Genomic DNA, 16,853 nt, shown 5'->3' with positions numbered 1-16,853 from the left:
CCCCGGGGTGCAGAGCACTGCAGGGCTCTCCTCCCGCTCGGCTCCTGCTCTGCTCAGGTGCCCAAAGCAGGCAGGGGAACGAGCTCCTGCCGGGCAGAGCTGGGTCAGTGCAGGGCTGAGCCCCTGTCCAGCCTTACCTGGGAGGGCCTGGCCAGCTCAGCCTGTGGCAAGGCTCTGGTGGCACCTGCAGCTCTCCGGTGGGCACGGCAGCGTCCGGCCTCGCAGCAAAGTCAATCCAGCAAACGGCTTCTGCTGGGCCTGCAGGAATCCTACCGGCAGGAAAAAGAATTCACACTTTCTTTTCAGTGTTCTTTACTCATGGAACCCATTTGTTTCTTTAGAGACAAAGAGGGAAGGAAGGAAGGAACTCATCCATTACACAATCCCCACGGTTCACTGCTGCTGCTCTGTATGTGTTGACACAAACCATGCTGGAGAAGGTGAAGAAAGTGTGTTTATTTCTGATTGAAGACTGATTACATCACTATCATGGATAATGTAGTAGAATAATCTTATACTCTTGGGAGGAATCTAGGAATAAATATGAAAAAGTAAAATAGTTTGTTTCCACTGTCCCTGAAGATGACTGATGAGTAAGTGCTGTATTTACAGAACAGTTATCATACTCTAGACTCTGTGCTGAATAAATATTGTCTTGAAAGGGTAAAAAAATCCATCGAAATATTTTAACTCACCACAAAATTAAAAAAAAAAAAAAAAATCCATGTACTTGTCCAAAGCAAAGGTTAGTTACATGTTAATTATTGAATCCACATAGGATCACTGTCCAAGAAAGCTTCCTCTCCTGCTGACCTGCTCCCCTCCACAGAAGCAGCATTAGTGCTTGTCCTCTTCTCCACTGATGAGCCACTATTGGTTCTTCAGGCTGTAAGAGAGAAAAGAAGCCCAAGTCACGCTCCATCCTGGTGTGTTTCATGAAAGAAAACCACCACAGCAAACTGCAAAAAGTCTCCTTTCTTTAGGTCTTAAATTTGAATTTAAGAGCCTCACAAATCCTGCCCAACTGGCCTCCTCCATGGCCCAGCAGAGCTCAGCTGATGAGGAATTCCTCATGGGAATTGGCATTGGCAAGCTCAGGTTTGTGCTTTGAGCAATTAACCCAGTGTTTGGGTTTTACATTAAAATGATTAATCTGTACACCCCAAACCACCACACAGAGCTGTACAGGCTGTTCTGGGGCTTTCAAATTATGATCAAAACAGAAGATATCAGAGATATCTTCATTTTCACTTACATTAAAAGGGAAGGGAGACAAGTCAGATCTATAATGAGGGGAAGTATTACATTCCCTTTCTTCACAGGCAGTGTAATTATTCAGCTGCTCCCTGGAACTGAAACTATGACAAATTAAAATGCCTATCAATTCCATCTACCTTTTGTAACTATTCATCTTCTGGAGTTGTTAGTGCTCTAAAGGTTCCTTTACCATAATCCACTATATACTGCAAAAAAGCACATGGAAATGCTACTATTTCCAAGTGTTACTGTTACTGTAGAACAAAATCACTTGGCTTGGGTGTGAAGTGCACAATACAACTCTAATTTACAGAAATTTACAGGAAATCTTCTGTCAGAGAACACCTTCATCTTGAGTGAGGATGTCTTGGGTTTCTGTGGTTGAGAAAGTCTTTTTTCTCCCAACCCCACGACCAAAGAAAAAGCCAAGAATCGTTGGTTTTGCTTTTCAAGGCTGTTTATTTTCTCTCATCTCTTCCATTCTTTCTCTGACCTGCTGAGCTCTGTCCAGCAGGTCGGGCTGTGGCACAGTCCCTGCCCTTGGGGTGGTGTTGGCTTTTTATACTAAAAACTGCCTGTGCTTTATTTACAATAACTTCCCAATACCCATCACCTGTGTTAGACAGTCTGTCTCTGCTCTAAACCAGTCCAAAAGTGTCAACATCACAGCAGAAGATGGAGGAGAAGAAGGAGAAGAAGACAAAGAAGATGAAGACAAAGAAGATGAAGATGAAGAAGAAGACGAAGAAGACGAAGACGAAGAAGACGGAGGAGGACAGGACACACCCAGATTCCTCCATCTTGCCTCTTGAACCCCCATTCTAAATCCCCAAAATTCTACTTTTTCACCCTGTGACAAATTCACTGTCATTCCACTCAAACCCTTGTGCCTTGTAACTCCTCACACAAAGTTGGGAATTGTTTCCATGGGCTAAAATCAAAGGCACAGGTGGTTTTGACTCTATCTCTGAGCCCCTGCCAGGGTCTGGAGCCCTCCAGGGCAGCCAGAGCAATGTCCTGGGTTCTGACAAGGCTGTGCAGAAGGAGCCCCACCCTGCTGGCACCAGGGACAGGGCTGGAAGCATCCAGGAGAAACAGAAACAGCACTTGGCACAAAATCTGACCCAGGTGGAGCCGGGCCAGGCAGCCCCAGAGCTCCCCACGTGTTGGCTGTGCCAGACACACAGACCCTGGGACAAGCTTCAGCCACAACAGGCTGTCAGTGTTTGTTCACACCTTCTTAAATAGATGGGAAAAGCGATGTAAATGCAACCATAGGAAAGGGTGACATTTCTCCAGACATGATATTAACAATATTTTGATTAGCTCATGCCTGAATAGCCAAGCAGCTTATGTTGATAAATACCCTGTTCCAATTAGACATCTGTGTTCTCAGCCTGAAAATAAAAAAAAGGAAAGAAAAGAGGAAAGAGCCTGCCCAGGCCCAAGCCTGCTGCCTCTGCTCCTCAGCAGGACAGCAACCATCTGGGCTTCCCCAGGGTACAGCCCAAAATCTGAGAGTTGGGCAGGAAAGGCTGCAGAGCCTCTTCCCCTACTGGACATGACCGCTCTTAACCCCTCAGAATTAATTTTGACCATTGAATTGGTTTAACACCAATGATGGCTGCAGGATTTGGTCCTCTCTCTGCAAAAATCCCACAATTAACCAGCAAGCCTGAGCCTGAAAGGGAAACCCTTCCATGTATTAGCATCTATGAAAGTGCAAATGAGCGATTATAAAAGCCTGGAATACATTTGTGAGCTCTAGATGTGGCAGAGAGGTCTGGCTGATCAAAGAGACAAAAATGAAGGCGAGAAGACAAAGTTCTTCTTTATGGAAGTGGGAATGGTTGTCCCCACACAGCCAGACTGTTAATTACCAGGGCTGGATCTCAGCCCTCCGTGGCTGCCAGCCCGAGCAGAGGAGCCCAGAGCTCAGCTCTGACTCTGGCACGTGTGACAGACCCACAGCTGGCCCAGGGCTGACACCCACCCCAAACCTGAGTCTGGGCTCTCTGCCCTGCCAAAGGCACCTCTGCTCCCTGCACCCACACACCCACGGGTGTCACAGGCATCTTCCATGGAAAATCCTTTCCTTAGGATTTCTCCTCCTGAGAAGCTGAGAGGCCTCAAGAACAAAATGCAAACAATGGTTATCTGCTGCTGTGGAATGCAACAGGTGCATCTGGGATTGGGCTCATGTGGCTGTTTCTAATTAATGGCCAATCACAGCCCGGCTGGCTCAGACAGAGAGTCTGAGCCACAAACCTTTGTTATCATTCTTTCCCATTCTATTCTTAGCCAGCCTTCTGATGAAATCCTTTCTTCTATTCTTTTAGTATAGTTTTAATGTAATATATATTACATTAAATATATAATGTAATATATATGTAATATATATCATATATATATGCATATATACATATATATATACATATATACATATATATAATAAAATAATAAATCAGCCTTCTGAAACATGGAGTTAGATCCTCGTCCAAGAACCCTCATCCTCGTCCCTTCCCTCATCCAAGAACCCCTGTGAGCACCATCACACCCCAACACCTGCCCTGTGCCCACAGCCAGCAGCATCACCCAAGGGAGCCTGAGCTGAGCCCTGCACTCCCCACACAGCCAGTGGGGCATTTCACCTTAATTTTCAAATTGAACTCAAGTACCTGGAGAAAAAACCCAGGAGCTGGCAGATATATCTGCTTTGTGCCTGCACAGCTGGAGGGATAAGGACCAGCTCAGTATTAGCTCACTCTTCCTGCATCTTTTATTCAACACCAAAATACCAGCCAAGAACCCTCCAGCTTCCTTCCTGAGCCCTATTCCCCCCTCTTTTGGTCAAACAAATGCATTTAAAAGCACTTGGGGTAGCACCTGAGGTTCCTATGAACTGTTAATTTCTCCTGGCCACACCACTCAAGGAAGAACAGCTCAGCTGCTGGGTACAAGCCTCAAATTGTGCTGCCCATGGAGCCCCAGGACCCCCAGCCTTCAAACTGTGCTGCCCATGGAGCCCCAGCCCTCCCCAGGGCAGTGCCAGGCTCCTGGTTAACACAGCTGCCAGCTCCTGGTGAGTGTGGTGGGTTATTTAAGGCAGCTCTAACTGGGGCTCTCAGCTCTGCAGAGCTCTCAGGAGCAGTAATAAATAACCACAATGCAGCTCATGCCTCATAAAAGTTGTGAACTCCTGAAGCAGCTTTCCAGGAAACTCATCTGCCTGGCATTTTTTGGGGGGGTATCACTTCCATCCTGCAATCACTGTTCTCTGTTTTGCCTTTTGTCCCAGAGCAAAATCCCTGTGTCCCTTCACCCCAGTCCTTCACTAACTGCCCCTTTCTCCAGGTTTGTTTAGTTTTTAACTGTGAATGAAGTAGGACAGCTACAGAAAATGTTTTGTTGCCTTGGCAACTGCAGTCCAGGGGCTTCAGCCTGAGTTAGGAGGCAGAGGACAGCCTTGACATTAAGCAGCAATAATGAGAGCAGCAGAAACCAGGGGGAACACTGGCTGAGGAGTGAGCAGGGGATGATCCTCACCTGCCCCCAGCACAGAGCACACCTGGGAGCCACAGTGCTGCCATGGGACACCCCAGCTCTGGGAACCCAGCAAAGGACCAGCTCTGCATCCCCAAAGTCCCTGTCTTTGTTTGGAAGAGGCAATTGCTTGGAAAAGCCAGTGAGACATAGATGCAGCCCAGAATCTGTTGTTTGTGCTGGACCAGGCACCCTTCTGCTGTGGGGGATTGGTGACACACCTTCCTCTGCACATCTCTGTCTCCCATCCATGAGGCTGCTCTGGTTTGAGATAAACAGGCTGAGCCCAGGGCAGGTGTGTCATCTGTCACTCCTACCACAGTCAAAGCACAAATAACTTCCCCAGGTGTTCATTCACAGCAGTAGAAATTAAGATTTCTTAATCTCTGCTAATTGCAGGAGACTGCACAACAGGGCAGAAGGTGTGGGGGTAACCCAGAGGGCCAGGCACCCTTCTGGTGTGGGGGATTGGTGACACATCTTCCTCTGCACATCTCTGTCTCCCATCCATGAGGCTGCTCTGGTTTGAGATAAACTTCTTTATCCTTCACAGCAATACCAACAGCAACCACAGCAATAATCACACAGACTTGGAAGGACTGGAAAGGGAAGGATAAATGACAGCTCTGGGCCAGGGCAGCACAGCACAGATGCTGCCATTCCAGGTTTCCAAGAGGAAGAGCTCTCAGCCCTGTTTTCCAGCAGTGGGAATTTCTTGCACTGGGTGTGCCTGTCCCAGCTGCTCCCACATGACCTGGCTGGGCAGGGATTCCCCAGCAGGGAGCTGTGCTGAAGAGCAGGAGATGGAGGCAGCCAAGCTCACAGGTTGTTCCTGGAACAGCCCAAAACCACACCTGGCTCACCCACCTGGCCCAGCCCCCTGCTCCACAACACACCTGCACTGCCAGCTGTGCTGCATCACTGCATCTGGAAGGCATTCAAATAAATAAATAAATAGAATAAAGCTAATGTGAATAAATACCAGGAGCCTGAGAAGGTCTGACAGCAGCTGGGGAAGGGCTGGTTTTATCCTTTGCTGGCCTAAGCAAAATGAGCAGTCATTGCTAGTTCTGCTCATCCTGCTCACTTTTCTGAGTACCCTCAAAGGTACCTGAAGCACTTCAGGTATATCCCTTTATATTCCTCTCCTAATCTGGGCAGTTCCAAGTGATTCAGCCTGAAACAGTTCCCAAAGCTCACATATAAGTGCATTAAGAGCAATTAGTTCATTAATCTAGTCCCTGGTATCATGTTTCTCCATCACTTCATTTTAATAATTTGTAGTAATTGACAGAGCAGACTCCCCCCAGTTCTCATAGCTGGGTAATGCATAATTAGTCTAAATCACAGGAAAAAAACTATTTCACTGGGAAACACCTAATCCCCTTAGGCTCATGGTGTCTCTTCTGAGGTTCCACACATGAAAGCAGCTGCAAACTCAGTATCATTATCCACAAGTCAGTGGGACTCCAGCAAGCCCATGTGGGTTCAAGCCCTGTATTGGGATATCCCCAATACTGTGGATGGGATGTGCCTGAGCTTGTCTGGCCCTTGGTGCTGAACCAAACAGCAGCAACTGTGGTGTTTCCCCCCACAGACACTTTGGGCTGCCTGGGTGTGTGGTGTTTCACCCCACAGACACTTTGGGCTGCCTGGGTGTGTGGTGTTTCACCCCACAGACACTTTGGGCTGCCTGGGTGTGTGGTGTTTCACCCCACAGACACTTTGGGCTGCCTGGGTGTGTGGTGTTTCACCCCAGGGACACTTTGGGCTGCCTGGGTGTGTGGTGTTTCACCCCACAGACACTTTGGGCTGCCTGGGTGTGTGGTGTTTCACCCCACAGACACTTTGGGCTGCCTGGGTGCTGCAGCTGGGCCCTGCAGACAAGTCCAGGCCTGCAGGAGCTCTGGTGCTGCTGGGATGGAGCTTCCCCCCATACCAGGGGCTGCTCCTCAGGTTTCCCTCTGTGGAGAAGCTTTCAGGCCATGGTGAAGGAAAGGAGTCGGTTCTGAGGGAGGGTTTGGATGCAGAGCTTTATTCTGGCCCTCAGGCCTCTGAATGCAGCACCAGCTCCCACAGAACTCCCTGAGCCCATGGCTGCTGCTCCTTTGAACCCCGGGGAGAGGGGCAGGGAAGGGGCAGGGAGGCACCAAGCAGGGACAGGAGGGGAGGGACAGAGGGACAAAGGACACCTGGATGGCCCAGGGCCCCCCAGGGGTAGAGGGCATCCTTTGGATCTGCCCAATCACTCGAGGCCCTTCTGGAATGCCAGGACTGACAGACAGTGCTGGGAGGGGCAGGAGAGGGGACTGACACACCTGGCAGGGAATTATCAGGGGAGGGACCCGGGGTTCTGAGGCAAACCCTGAAATCACAGCACAACAGCCCTGCCTTCCTCCACCTGGAGGTGCCTCTGGTACCTGTGCTAGCACAGCCCCCAGGGCTCCTCTGCTGGGGGGCAAAGCACTGTCCCAGAGTACCCCACCCTGACAGACAGACAGACAGACAGACAGACAGACTGCAGCCCCCTGGCAGAGAGAGGCACAGTGCCACTCACTTGGTCTGGTGTTTGGAGCCCTTCAGGTGTGCGTGGTACTGCTCTATGGAGTTCAGGGTGACGTTGCAGATGTTGCAGGTGTAGCTGCGCTTCAGGCCTGCAAAGAAAGCCAAAAATTAATTAATTATTAATTAATTAAGTCTTGGCTGCACCTGTGCCACATGCTCAGGGGAGCACAGGCTGCACCAGAGGGAAACACTCTGGGTTACAGACTGTTCAAAATGACAGCTAGGAATTACAAGTAAGTGAAAATGACTGAAGAAAGGGGGAGAAATAGAAAAAAAAAAAAAAAAGCAGTAACCTGTGCTCCAAGCCAACTTCTAGTCAATTAGAAGGTACTTGGACCCCACATTTCATTTCCACTTTCACAGACATTTCTCTTTACAGTGACCCATCTATTGACTTTTCCAGGCCAGGCTACCCAAGCATTAGAGAAACCTAAAGGGGTATTTTTAGAACTGAGCAGAAGAAAACCAGGTTCAAAGGCTCATTCCTCCTGAGAGTGTGGTGAATCTCTCCTGTGCTCTCCTCAGGGCATCATCACTGTGCTCACCCTAACAAGCACTCCAGGCACCATTTATCCCTCTGGTTTCTGGTAGTGCTCATAATTCAGAGCAATTCCCTGTTAGCACATTCAGCAGCCAGATCACTTAGGAGCTCTCTTTTCCCCAGAGGGATCCACTCTGATTTATCCACCCAAGTGAACCAGCCAAGCACAGATTCTGCTCTCCCAGAGCCTCTGGCTGAAGGTCAAGGCTGGCAGCCCCAAAAAGCCAAAGCAGGAGCTCTCTCACCTGCTGGGTTCTCTCTTGGCTGCAGTACAAGGGCTCTGCTTGAAAACACTGGAGATTCCTAGCAGGGACTGCTGTGCTCCTCAGCAACACTCCTAATGTTCCTTGTAATAGTCTCTTCTGGCTTTCTACATTATTATTCTTTGCCAAAATGGTTAGAACGACTCATTTAGAACAAATAACGTGTGGCATTGTCAAATTTGATCAGTCCACGCTCACCATAATTAACTGCACAGGTCATAAACACACTGACTCCTCCCCAGCTGGACCTGCCTTTCTTCTTTTCTCAAAAAATCCCTTGTCTTGTTCTGCACTAGGAACCAGCTACACCAACAGCCCCACTTTTCTCAAACACTTCATAATATCTCCCACCCAGGAATTTGGCACAACATGAAAATCATCTTTAAATAATATTCCAAAATCATTCAGATGAGTGCTCGAAAACAACAAGCCAGCAACTGCAGAGGTATTTAAGTAGTTTCTGTATTTCTGTGTCACGACGTGGCACAGAACAAAAAATCAATTTGCAAATGTGCATATGGATTTTTCTCCTTACAGAATTTATTCTTGATGAAGAAGTGATGATTTTACAGTCATGCCCTTTGTCCTGTTGGCAGCTCCTGTTTTCATTTATTCAACCAAGAGGCATCAGAAGCCACATGAATCTCCCAGAATGCAGGAGAAGGAATGGGAAGGGCAGGAATGGTGTGTCAGCACACTGCAGCAGAACTTGGACCCCACCAGGATCTCCACATCAGAGTGGGACTGGAGAGCTAAGAAACAGGTAATTCTTTAATTTAAGGTAATAAGGTTCTGCTGCTCAGCCAATTTAGCAGCACGTTAAGAGCAGCCTCAGTGAATCTTAATTACTGGTGTAGGTGGAAACGCCTTCAGCAAAGCAGCTCCTAAGTGGGGATGATGATTTTCTCCCTCAGCATGTCAAGGCTACTCACAGAGATGAACCAGGGGGAACCCTGCTCCCCCTCCCCGTGCAATCAGTGCTGCTCCCAGCTCTTCCCACAGGCTGCAACATGCAGCCCCAAGCTGGGCAGATTCCATGAACTGGGATGGAGATGGAGGAGGAAAGCAGCCTGAAATGAGCAGCAGGATGAGACCACAGGGGCAACAACCACTTCCAGGATATAAAAATCACCACAATTTGACCTCGCTGGAGCTCATCAAAGCTGCTGCTTGGCTGAAACTGGTTTCATAAACTCCCCCAGCAGTGCTCTGGGGCTGAGCTGAGCCCTGCAGGCCATGGGGTGGTCCCAGGCTGAGCAGTCCATGCTGGCAGCTGCTGGGCTCTCCCTGTGTTCACATCCCCTCCTGCATCCTCCAGACACATCAGCACTGCCTCCCCTGCAGCGTGACACGCATTCATGTAAAACTGAATGTCCTCCTATCCCCATTAAATAAAACACTAACAAGTCAAGTTATTAATGTCATCCTGCATAAAATGAATTAAAACCCATTCCAGGGGAGTTCTTGTTAAGCTGCTTCTTACTAACCACAAGTGACAGCAGAGAATGAGAGGTATTTATAAGGCATACAAAGAAATTATGAGCTGGGATGAAAAAGGAAACACAGCTCATTGCCTGATGCTGGTGCATCTGCAGCACCACCAATTTACCTGGGAACACAAAGGCTCCAAGTGATATCATCTCTGTGCCCCTGTCCCTCTGTCCTGCAGAGGCTGCTGTGCTTTATTTTAGGGATTCAGAGCACTTGCTGCAGGGCTTTTTAGGGATTCAGATTTATTTTAGGGATTCAGAGCACTTGTTGCAGGGTTTTTTAAGGGATTCAGATTTATTTTAGGGATTCAGAGCACCTGTTGCAGGGTTTGGATGCAGGGTTTTTTAGGGATTCAGATTTATTTTTGGGATTTATTTCAGGGACTCAGAGCACCTGTTGCAGGGTTTGGATGGCCCCCAGCACCTTCCAAACCAGCTGCCACTGCAGAGCCCACCTGCCTGGGAGAGGGAACAGGAGAGCTGGGCCATGGGGGACACCAGCCATGAGCTACAACTGGTGAGATGTGACTTGATGGAGGAAATTGAACATTCCTCCTGTGCCTGGGACAGGCTGGGGAGGGTGAGAGCTGTCAGATGGAGCCCAGGGCTGCCTCCACCTGAGCCATGGCCCCTTTGAGCTGTGGAATCTGGTACCCACCAGGTTTTGTCTTCCTATGACAAAAGGTGCAGGGGACGCAGCTCTGCAGGAAGAAACCTCTCAATTCCTTCCTCTTTCAGGGATTCCAGGTCAGCCACACAGCAGGATGGGTCCCAAAGCTGCTCTGTGCCACAGCTGGAAAGCCCCACAGAACTGCTCTGAGGGTGGGCTGGACCCTGCACCCCATCCAGCCAAGGAAAAGGGATCTGTGTGCCCTGTGCTGCAGCTTTAACTCAACACAGACTGCAGAAACAATGCTCATTTCTCCTTTTTTCCCCCCCCTCTCCTCATTCTTATTTCTGAGAAGAAAATAAGACTTCAAAATTTCAGGATGAGCACTTGGTGAGAAGATCAATGTTTTTGTTTCCTATAAATATCAATTGTCCAAAAATATATCTCTATTCTTATTTCTCCAAATATACGTTCATATTTATCAATAAATATTTTATTACAGCCATTATCAAAACATCAAAGGCTGCTGAAATGTTGTACTTCAACTGACACTGCCTATTCCAGGCTCACACAATGCATCAAATGTTCATCTCCCACACTAGTCAAAATAGAATTAATATTTAAGCTGTGATGGGAGAAGCCACCGGGGATGCAGGGGAAGGAGATGACTTCGCAATCCAGGGAAAACTGAGGCAGCAGAGACAGTGTGGGGCAGGCAGAGCGTGGGGATGGTGCCCCCAGCACGTGTCCTGCTGCCACTGCTGCCCTGGAGGCAGAGATGATGTCACCTGGCAAGGTGAGGCTGGGTATCGTGGTGTGGAGGCCACTGCAGAGACTGCTTTGCTCACCTGTCAAGATCTGCTCTGATCTTGCAGGTAAATTCAGCCAGGAGAGAATCTCTAGATGGACACAGCCAGATGCTCACAATCTGGTTAGAAGAACTGAAGGATTTCCCCTCCTTGGCTGCCTGTGCACCTGGCTGGTGCTGTGGAGCAGGGGGCACTGCAGGCTGAGCCCCTGGAACACCTCCCTGAAGTGCCCATCCCTGGTCCCCTGTACCAGGCTCTGCTGTCCCCTCACCACACTGGATCCAGTGCAAACCCCAGCCATGCACAGCACCACCGTGAAGGTAAAAACCAGCAGCTGACCAGGCTGTGAAGGCCTCCAATTTCAACTCTCCCAGGAGCTAAATGAATAAAACACTTCCCAATTGATTTATTTACACTTAATGACATCCTCAGCCACTCCTGAGCTTGGCACAGCTCAAAGTACTGAGCACTTCCATGTTATTGTCCCAGGTTTTATTCCCACATATTTCCAGCAGCGGGCAGTGACTCAGCCAACATGAATCATTGATGGCACTGTGAGTCACACTAGGTAGCACAGGAGGATCAAGATAACCATTACAAGGTTTATGGGAGACCAAGAAATGCACAATATACTGTACAGTCATTAGCATCTAAAGAAAAATTATTTCATTTAGCGAGGAAGAAGAACCAGGTGTATCAAAACTTTATTGCAAAGCCTCACTGCCAAACCAAAGCTCTCACAGCTCTGAATCAACCTTGTTCTTCTTCCTCAGCTCTGAATCAACCTTGTCCTTCTTCCTCAGCTGTCTGAGTCAGTCCTTGTGTGCACAGGGGATTGTGACCCTGTGCCTACAGCCCAGAGCAAGCAGGTACTTGTCACAGGCATCTTGTATGAAAAATCCTTTCCTTGGGATTTCTCCTCCTGAGAAGCTGAGAGGCCTCAGGAACAAAATGTAAGCAATGGTTATCTGCTGCTGTGGAATGCAACAGGTACATCTGGGATTGGCACATTTTGGATGTTTCTAATGAATGGCCAATCACAGCCCAGCTGGCTCAGAGAGAGAGCCGAGCCACAAACCTTTGTTATCATTCTACTCTATTCCTAGCTGGCTTTCTGATGAAACCTTTTCTTCTATTCTTTTAGTACAGTTTTAATGTAATATATATCATAAAATAATCAATCAAGCCTTCTGAAACATGGAGTCAGATCCTCATCTCTTCCCCAACCCAAGAACCCCTGTGAACACCAGCACAGGTACTTGTCAAGATTCAGTCCTGGACTAAATCAAACTGCACCTCTCCATCACCAGCTCAAAAGGGCCTCACCTCGCAGCTCCCCCAGGTCCAGGGTCTTCCCCAGCTGCTCCAGGAGGTCGGCCCTGGCCGCGTTCTTCTTGTGCTTTTTGCCCTCGTAGTGCTGCTGTGCCATCAGGGGGTTGTTGAACCAGGCCGTGCAGAGCTGGCAGTACCTGTCCGAGTCCCGGCGCTGCGGCGGCGGCGGCACGGCCGCGGCGCTCTCCGTGTGCGCCGGCTTCAGCGGGCCCAGAGCAGCCTCTGCAGAAGGCAAAGGGGACACATCAGCTTTGCTGGGCTCCTGAGGAGCAACAGAGCCTGAGGCAGATCCCACAGCAGACACAGGGAATAGTCAGCTGCAGTTACAGGGTCCTGGTGGATATTGTGGATGGTGCTGTGTTCCAGATTGCAAGGCAAGATGCATTTATTATCATCTGGATGGCAGTTGGCTTTTGTCAAGTGGGCAGTTTTCCTTATCTGTTACACATCCACTCCTCCCTCCAGGGGGACATCTGCTGATAAGAGGCCATTGAATGTCACTGCATGGCTGATAAGAACTGCAGCATCCCAATGGGAGATGTGAGCCCAGAGGGAGGAGCCAAGCATTCCTACCTGGATATAATCTGGAGATTCTGGAACACCAGCCAAGCATTCCTGCCTGGATATAATCTGGAGATTCTGGAACACCAGCCAAGCATTCCTGCCTGGATATAATCTGGAGATTCTGGAACACCAGCCAAGCATTCCTACCTGGATATAATCTGGAGATTCTGGGACACCAGCCAAGCATTCCTGCCTGGATAGAATCTGGAGATTCTGGAACACCAGCCAAGCATTCCTGCCTGGATATAATCTGGAGATTCTGGAGCACCAGCCAAGCATTCCTACCTGGATATAATCTGGAGATTCCTCCACTGGATTTCCCAGAGGAACAGCAGCTGCCTCTTCTTCCACTGGATAGTCAGAGGAAGACTGCACCCTTTCTACAGGATCCCTACTCCAGGAGGGCTGCAGCCACAATTCCAATGGTTCTGCTGCCAACACCCTGACCCACAGGGTGTCAGGCTGGGTTCTGACTCTGGCAGTGTTGATTTAGTTCACTGCATTGTTTATTTTATCCTTTTATTTTCTTCCCTATTAAAGAACTGTTATTTCCTGCTCCCATTTTTTTTTTTTTGCCTGAGAGCCCCTTAATTCAAAATTTATAGCAATTCAGAGGGGGGAAGGGTTCATTTTCTCCATTTCAGAGGATGCTCCTGCCTTCCTTAGCAGGCACCTGTCTTTCCAAACCAAGACATGCTGCTTGGAAAGCTACCATTTCTCATTAAGAAAAGCATCATGAAAGGACAGCCCAGGACTGTTCCTCAGCTTTCTGCATTTCACTAACTGGGAAGAAGGATGCTCTCAGTGCAATTACACATCTTATCACTGTTCTGACTAAATTTGCTAAACTTATCCTGCTTGAATTGCTACTCCCAGGAAAAATCATCAGTGGAGAATAAGTACACCATGCAGAGCCATCTCCTTCTCAGGATAGAGAGACATATTTATCATTATCTCAGGATTCTTATTTTTCAATTTACTTGGTCTCAGAAAGAATGGGAAAGCCACAGTCACTGCAAACTGTCACAGATGAAAAAAAAAATACTCAACAGTCAGTCCCATCCTTCAAAGACCTTCACATTGTGAACTGTCAGATACCAGCAACACACAACCTTAATTTAATTCTATTTTCCTTCAGATTCATCAAAAGCCATCCAGGAACACAAATATAACCCCCAAATCATCCCAAAGAAAAGTGAGTGATTAGTCTTTATATAATGGAATGCACTTTGTTCAACAGAGTTTCCCAACTTTGTACAATACAAGTCACAAACCCATGGAAAAAAAGAGTTTGAAGTAAAATAAAGTTCAGGTAACACTGGGATACAAAAATATACAAGGACTAGCACTTAATTATCACACTTCATTCAAAAATTCCCTTTTATGTGGCTTTCCTTTTCCTTTCTTTTCCAGATGAAATGTCTGCTCTTTAAATAATTAACAACCTGCTCTCTCCATGGTACTGGAATAGGCACATTTGGAGGTGTGTGGTGGCTGTCTTTGATCAGGAGATGATCCAGCTGAGCCCTGATGAGCGCACAGGGCAGCAAATGCCAAACCCACCTCAGTGTCTGACACCAGGAACAGCAGCTCAGGGATATATTTAGACATATAATTATGCCTGGAGCCCACTGTGATTGACTCCTTGGCTTGAGAAAGTTAATATTGTTATAAATCTTCTGCTGACCTGCTCAGTAAGGGACACCTTCAAGGAAATTCTATCTTACATATAACATTACTTACAACCTTATCAATTTCCAGGGGTTTATAACCTTCTATTGTTTTTGATGATGACTGCCAAGGTATCAGAGTTCCAGCAGTGATGACGCTGCCTCTGAAGAGCTGCTCCAGGCAGGGCCAGGCAGGGTCTGGCTGGATTTTGCTCCTAAAAAAAAGTCTTTTCTATGGTTCCAGCAAGAGAGACACGGCCCAGCCCCTCCAAGGTGCATGCAGCAGAACTGCCAGGGTGAGCAAAGAGCAAAGCCAGCAGCCAGCACAGTCATTAGGAAGAAAATTAGGGAATTGCAGTATTTCCCGGTCAAACCGGGGTTACACAGACTTTGCACCTGCTTGACTCATGAGAAGCAAGCACAGCTGGCTTCCTGCTGATGTGTTTCTGATGCTCCTGCAGGAAGGGGTCCATGCCCAGAGCCCAGTGATGCCACAGGGACTTGGAACAGCCCTGGTGAGGCCAGGACAGGGCTGAGTCCAGGGAAGCAGACTGAGCTGCAGAGAAGTTTGGAGCATTATAAACAAGCAGCAATTTCAGCAGCCCAGGAGCTCTGCACCAGATCTGACTTGCTGTTCCACAAGCCCCAGGCTATAAAGTGAAATCTATCCAATCTTCTGGCCAGCTCTCTCCTTGTTTCTATGCACACTGCTGCCAGAGGGGGACCAGGCAGGCTGAAGCTCACGGAGCTGGTGATGTCCACAGGAGTTACATCTCCTGCTCACTAAGAAAACCTGACAGAGGCATCTCTGCTGCCAGCCCCTGGCTGTGCCTCTGAGCCCCTGAGGCTGGTGGTTTGTGCTCCCCCAAACTCCATGCAGGAGGGATCTGGCAGTCCAGCTGCTGGGGATGGCAGCAGAGCCCCCCATGCCCACCCCAGCCCTCATCCACAGCTGGCTCCCATGGGACCATGGGCTGCAGCTCCACAGTAGAGTCCCTGCATCACATGGGGGCTGCCACGGGCAAGGATTTCCTCTTAGCAGTCACAAAATGCCAAAATATTTTCTTTAAAGTCACATTCCTCAGGTCCCACTGACAACCCCCACCACTCCTAAGGTGTGTTGAGCCCAGCCTGGAAATTAATGAAAGCATCCCAAGTTTACCAAATTCTCCCAAAGAGAAACAGATGAAAGTTGACTTCTCCACAAATGTGAATTTATCATTTTGATATGCACTACATAACTCCTGCAGAACAGCAAATGCCATCATTCCCTGAGCGGTGACATGAAAATTAATAATAAACACTCACAAAACGTCAAAAGTTAAAAATGTTTCTCCATCTAAAACACAAACATAAAAGCTGCGAGTTTGACTATTTCAAGTATTTCAAAATGCTAAATAGCTCATGACAGTCTGCCTTACGTTCCCTTTCGCTGTGGGAGGGAAGTGAGAAAGTCTTACTTTGCTGCAAGAGGCAAAATACAAAGTTAGAAACACTTTAGCACTCCGGCAATGAACTAATGTTTGACTTCTTTCTCACATCCAAAGCTTTTTATTCCAAGCTGGATTTAAATGGCACCCAACTTCTTCCATTGGCACACTCCAGAAACTCAGCATGAGGACAAGAAACTAAGTGAGCCACAACAAGGAGGCACTGGGAAACTCAGTTTTTTTCCAGAAGAAATCCCAGAAATCCAGGACTAAGACTCCAGCTGCTGCTGGACAGATCCTAGCACCCAAATCAAAAAGCCATTTGCTCAGTCCCTTTTGATGTCCCAAAGTCTCTGCCCTCTGTAATTTACAAAAAGTTGTATAGCTTTGGAATGGAGAAGAGTTCAAGAGTTCCCTTTTATCTTCACATCTGACCCTTTTTAATATCTTCCATGTCATTGAAGTTTTCCTCTCAAAATGGCCTTGATTTAAATCCTATTGAAAACAATGGAATTCCACTTAAAATGCATGCCTATGTCTTGATTATCACAATGTGACTTTCCAAGAGGCAGCTGAAAAGAATAAACAGGGCCACCACCACTTTCCTGGAATGCTGCCTGCAGGTCCTCACACTTGGATGATGAAGACAGCAGGTCTTGCCCACAATCCTTTGGTTTATAACTCGTGGTGATGATGGGATGCAAACTGACAGGGGATGCTGGAAATGACTGGAGAAATTCATCTGCAATAGTGCTGACATGAAGCCTCTGAGGGCTGCA

General features: G+C 48.0%; 1 protein-coding gene across 1 annotated transcript in view; it reads right to left on the bottom strand.

The window, feature by feature from the left end:
* Positions 1-436: 436 nt before the first annotated feature.
* ZMAT4 (zinc finger matrin-type 4) overlaps positions 437-16,853 on the bottom strand; it is a 52,413-nt gene continuing 35,996 nt past the window's right edge. The window contains exons 5-7 of the mRNA XM_071454776.1: positions 12,405-12,632; positions 7,358-7,454; positions 437-886 (exon numbers count right to left, since the gene is read on the bottom strand). Coding sequence (XP_071310877.1) covers positions 871-886; positions 7,358-7,454; positions 12,405-12,632 — 341 coding nt within the window. The 3' untranslated portion in view covers positions 437-870. The remainder of the gene's footprint in view (positions 887-7,357; positions 7,455-12,404; positions 12,633-16,853) is intronic.

Source organism: Agelaius tricolor, unplaced genomic scaffold (genome assembly GCF_023055355.1).
Source record: "Agelaius tricolor isolate 1412-34295 unplaced genomic scaffold, bAgeTri1.0.p SCAF_41, whole genome shotgun sequence".
In the NCBI taxonomy this organism is placed as follows: domain Eukaryota; kingdom Metazoa; phylum Chordata; class Aves; order Passeriformes; family Icteridae; genus Agelaius; species Agelaius tricolor.
The sequence above is the reverse complement of the archived record's forward strand: the minus strand, read 5'-3'. Positions and strand labels throughout refer to the sequence as shown.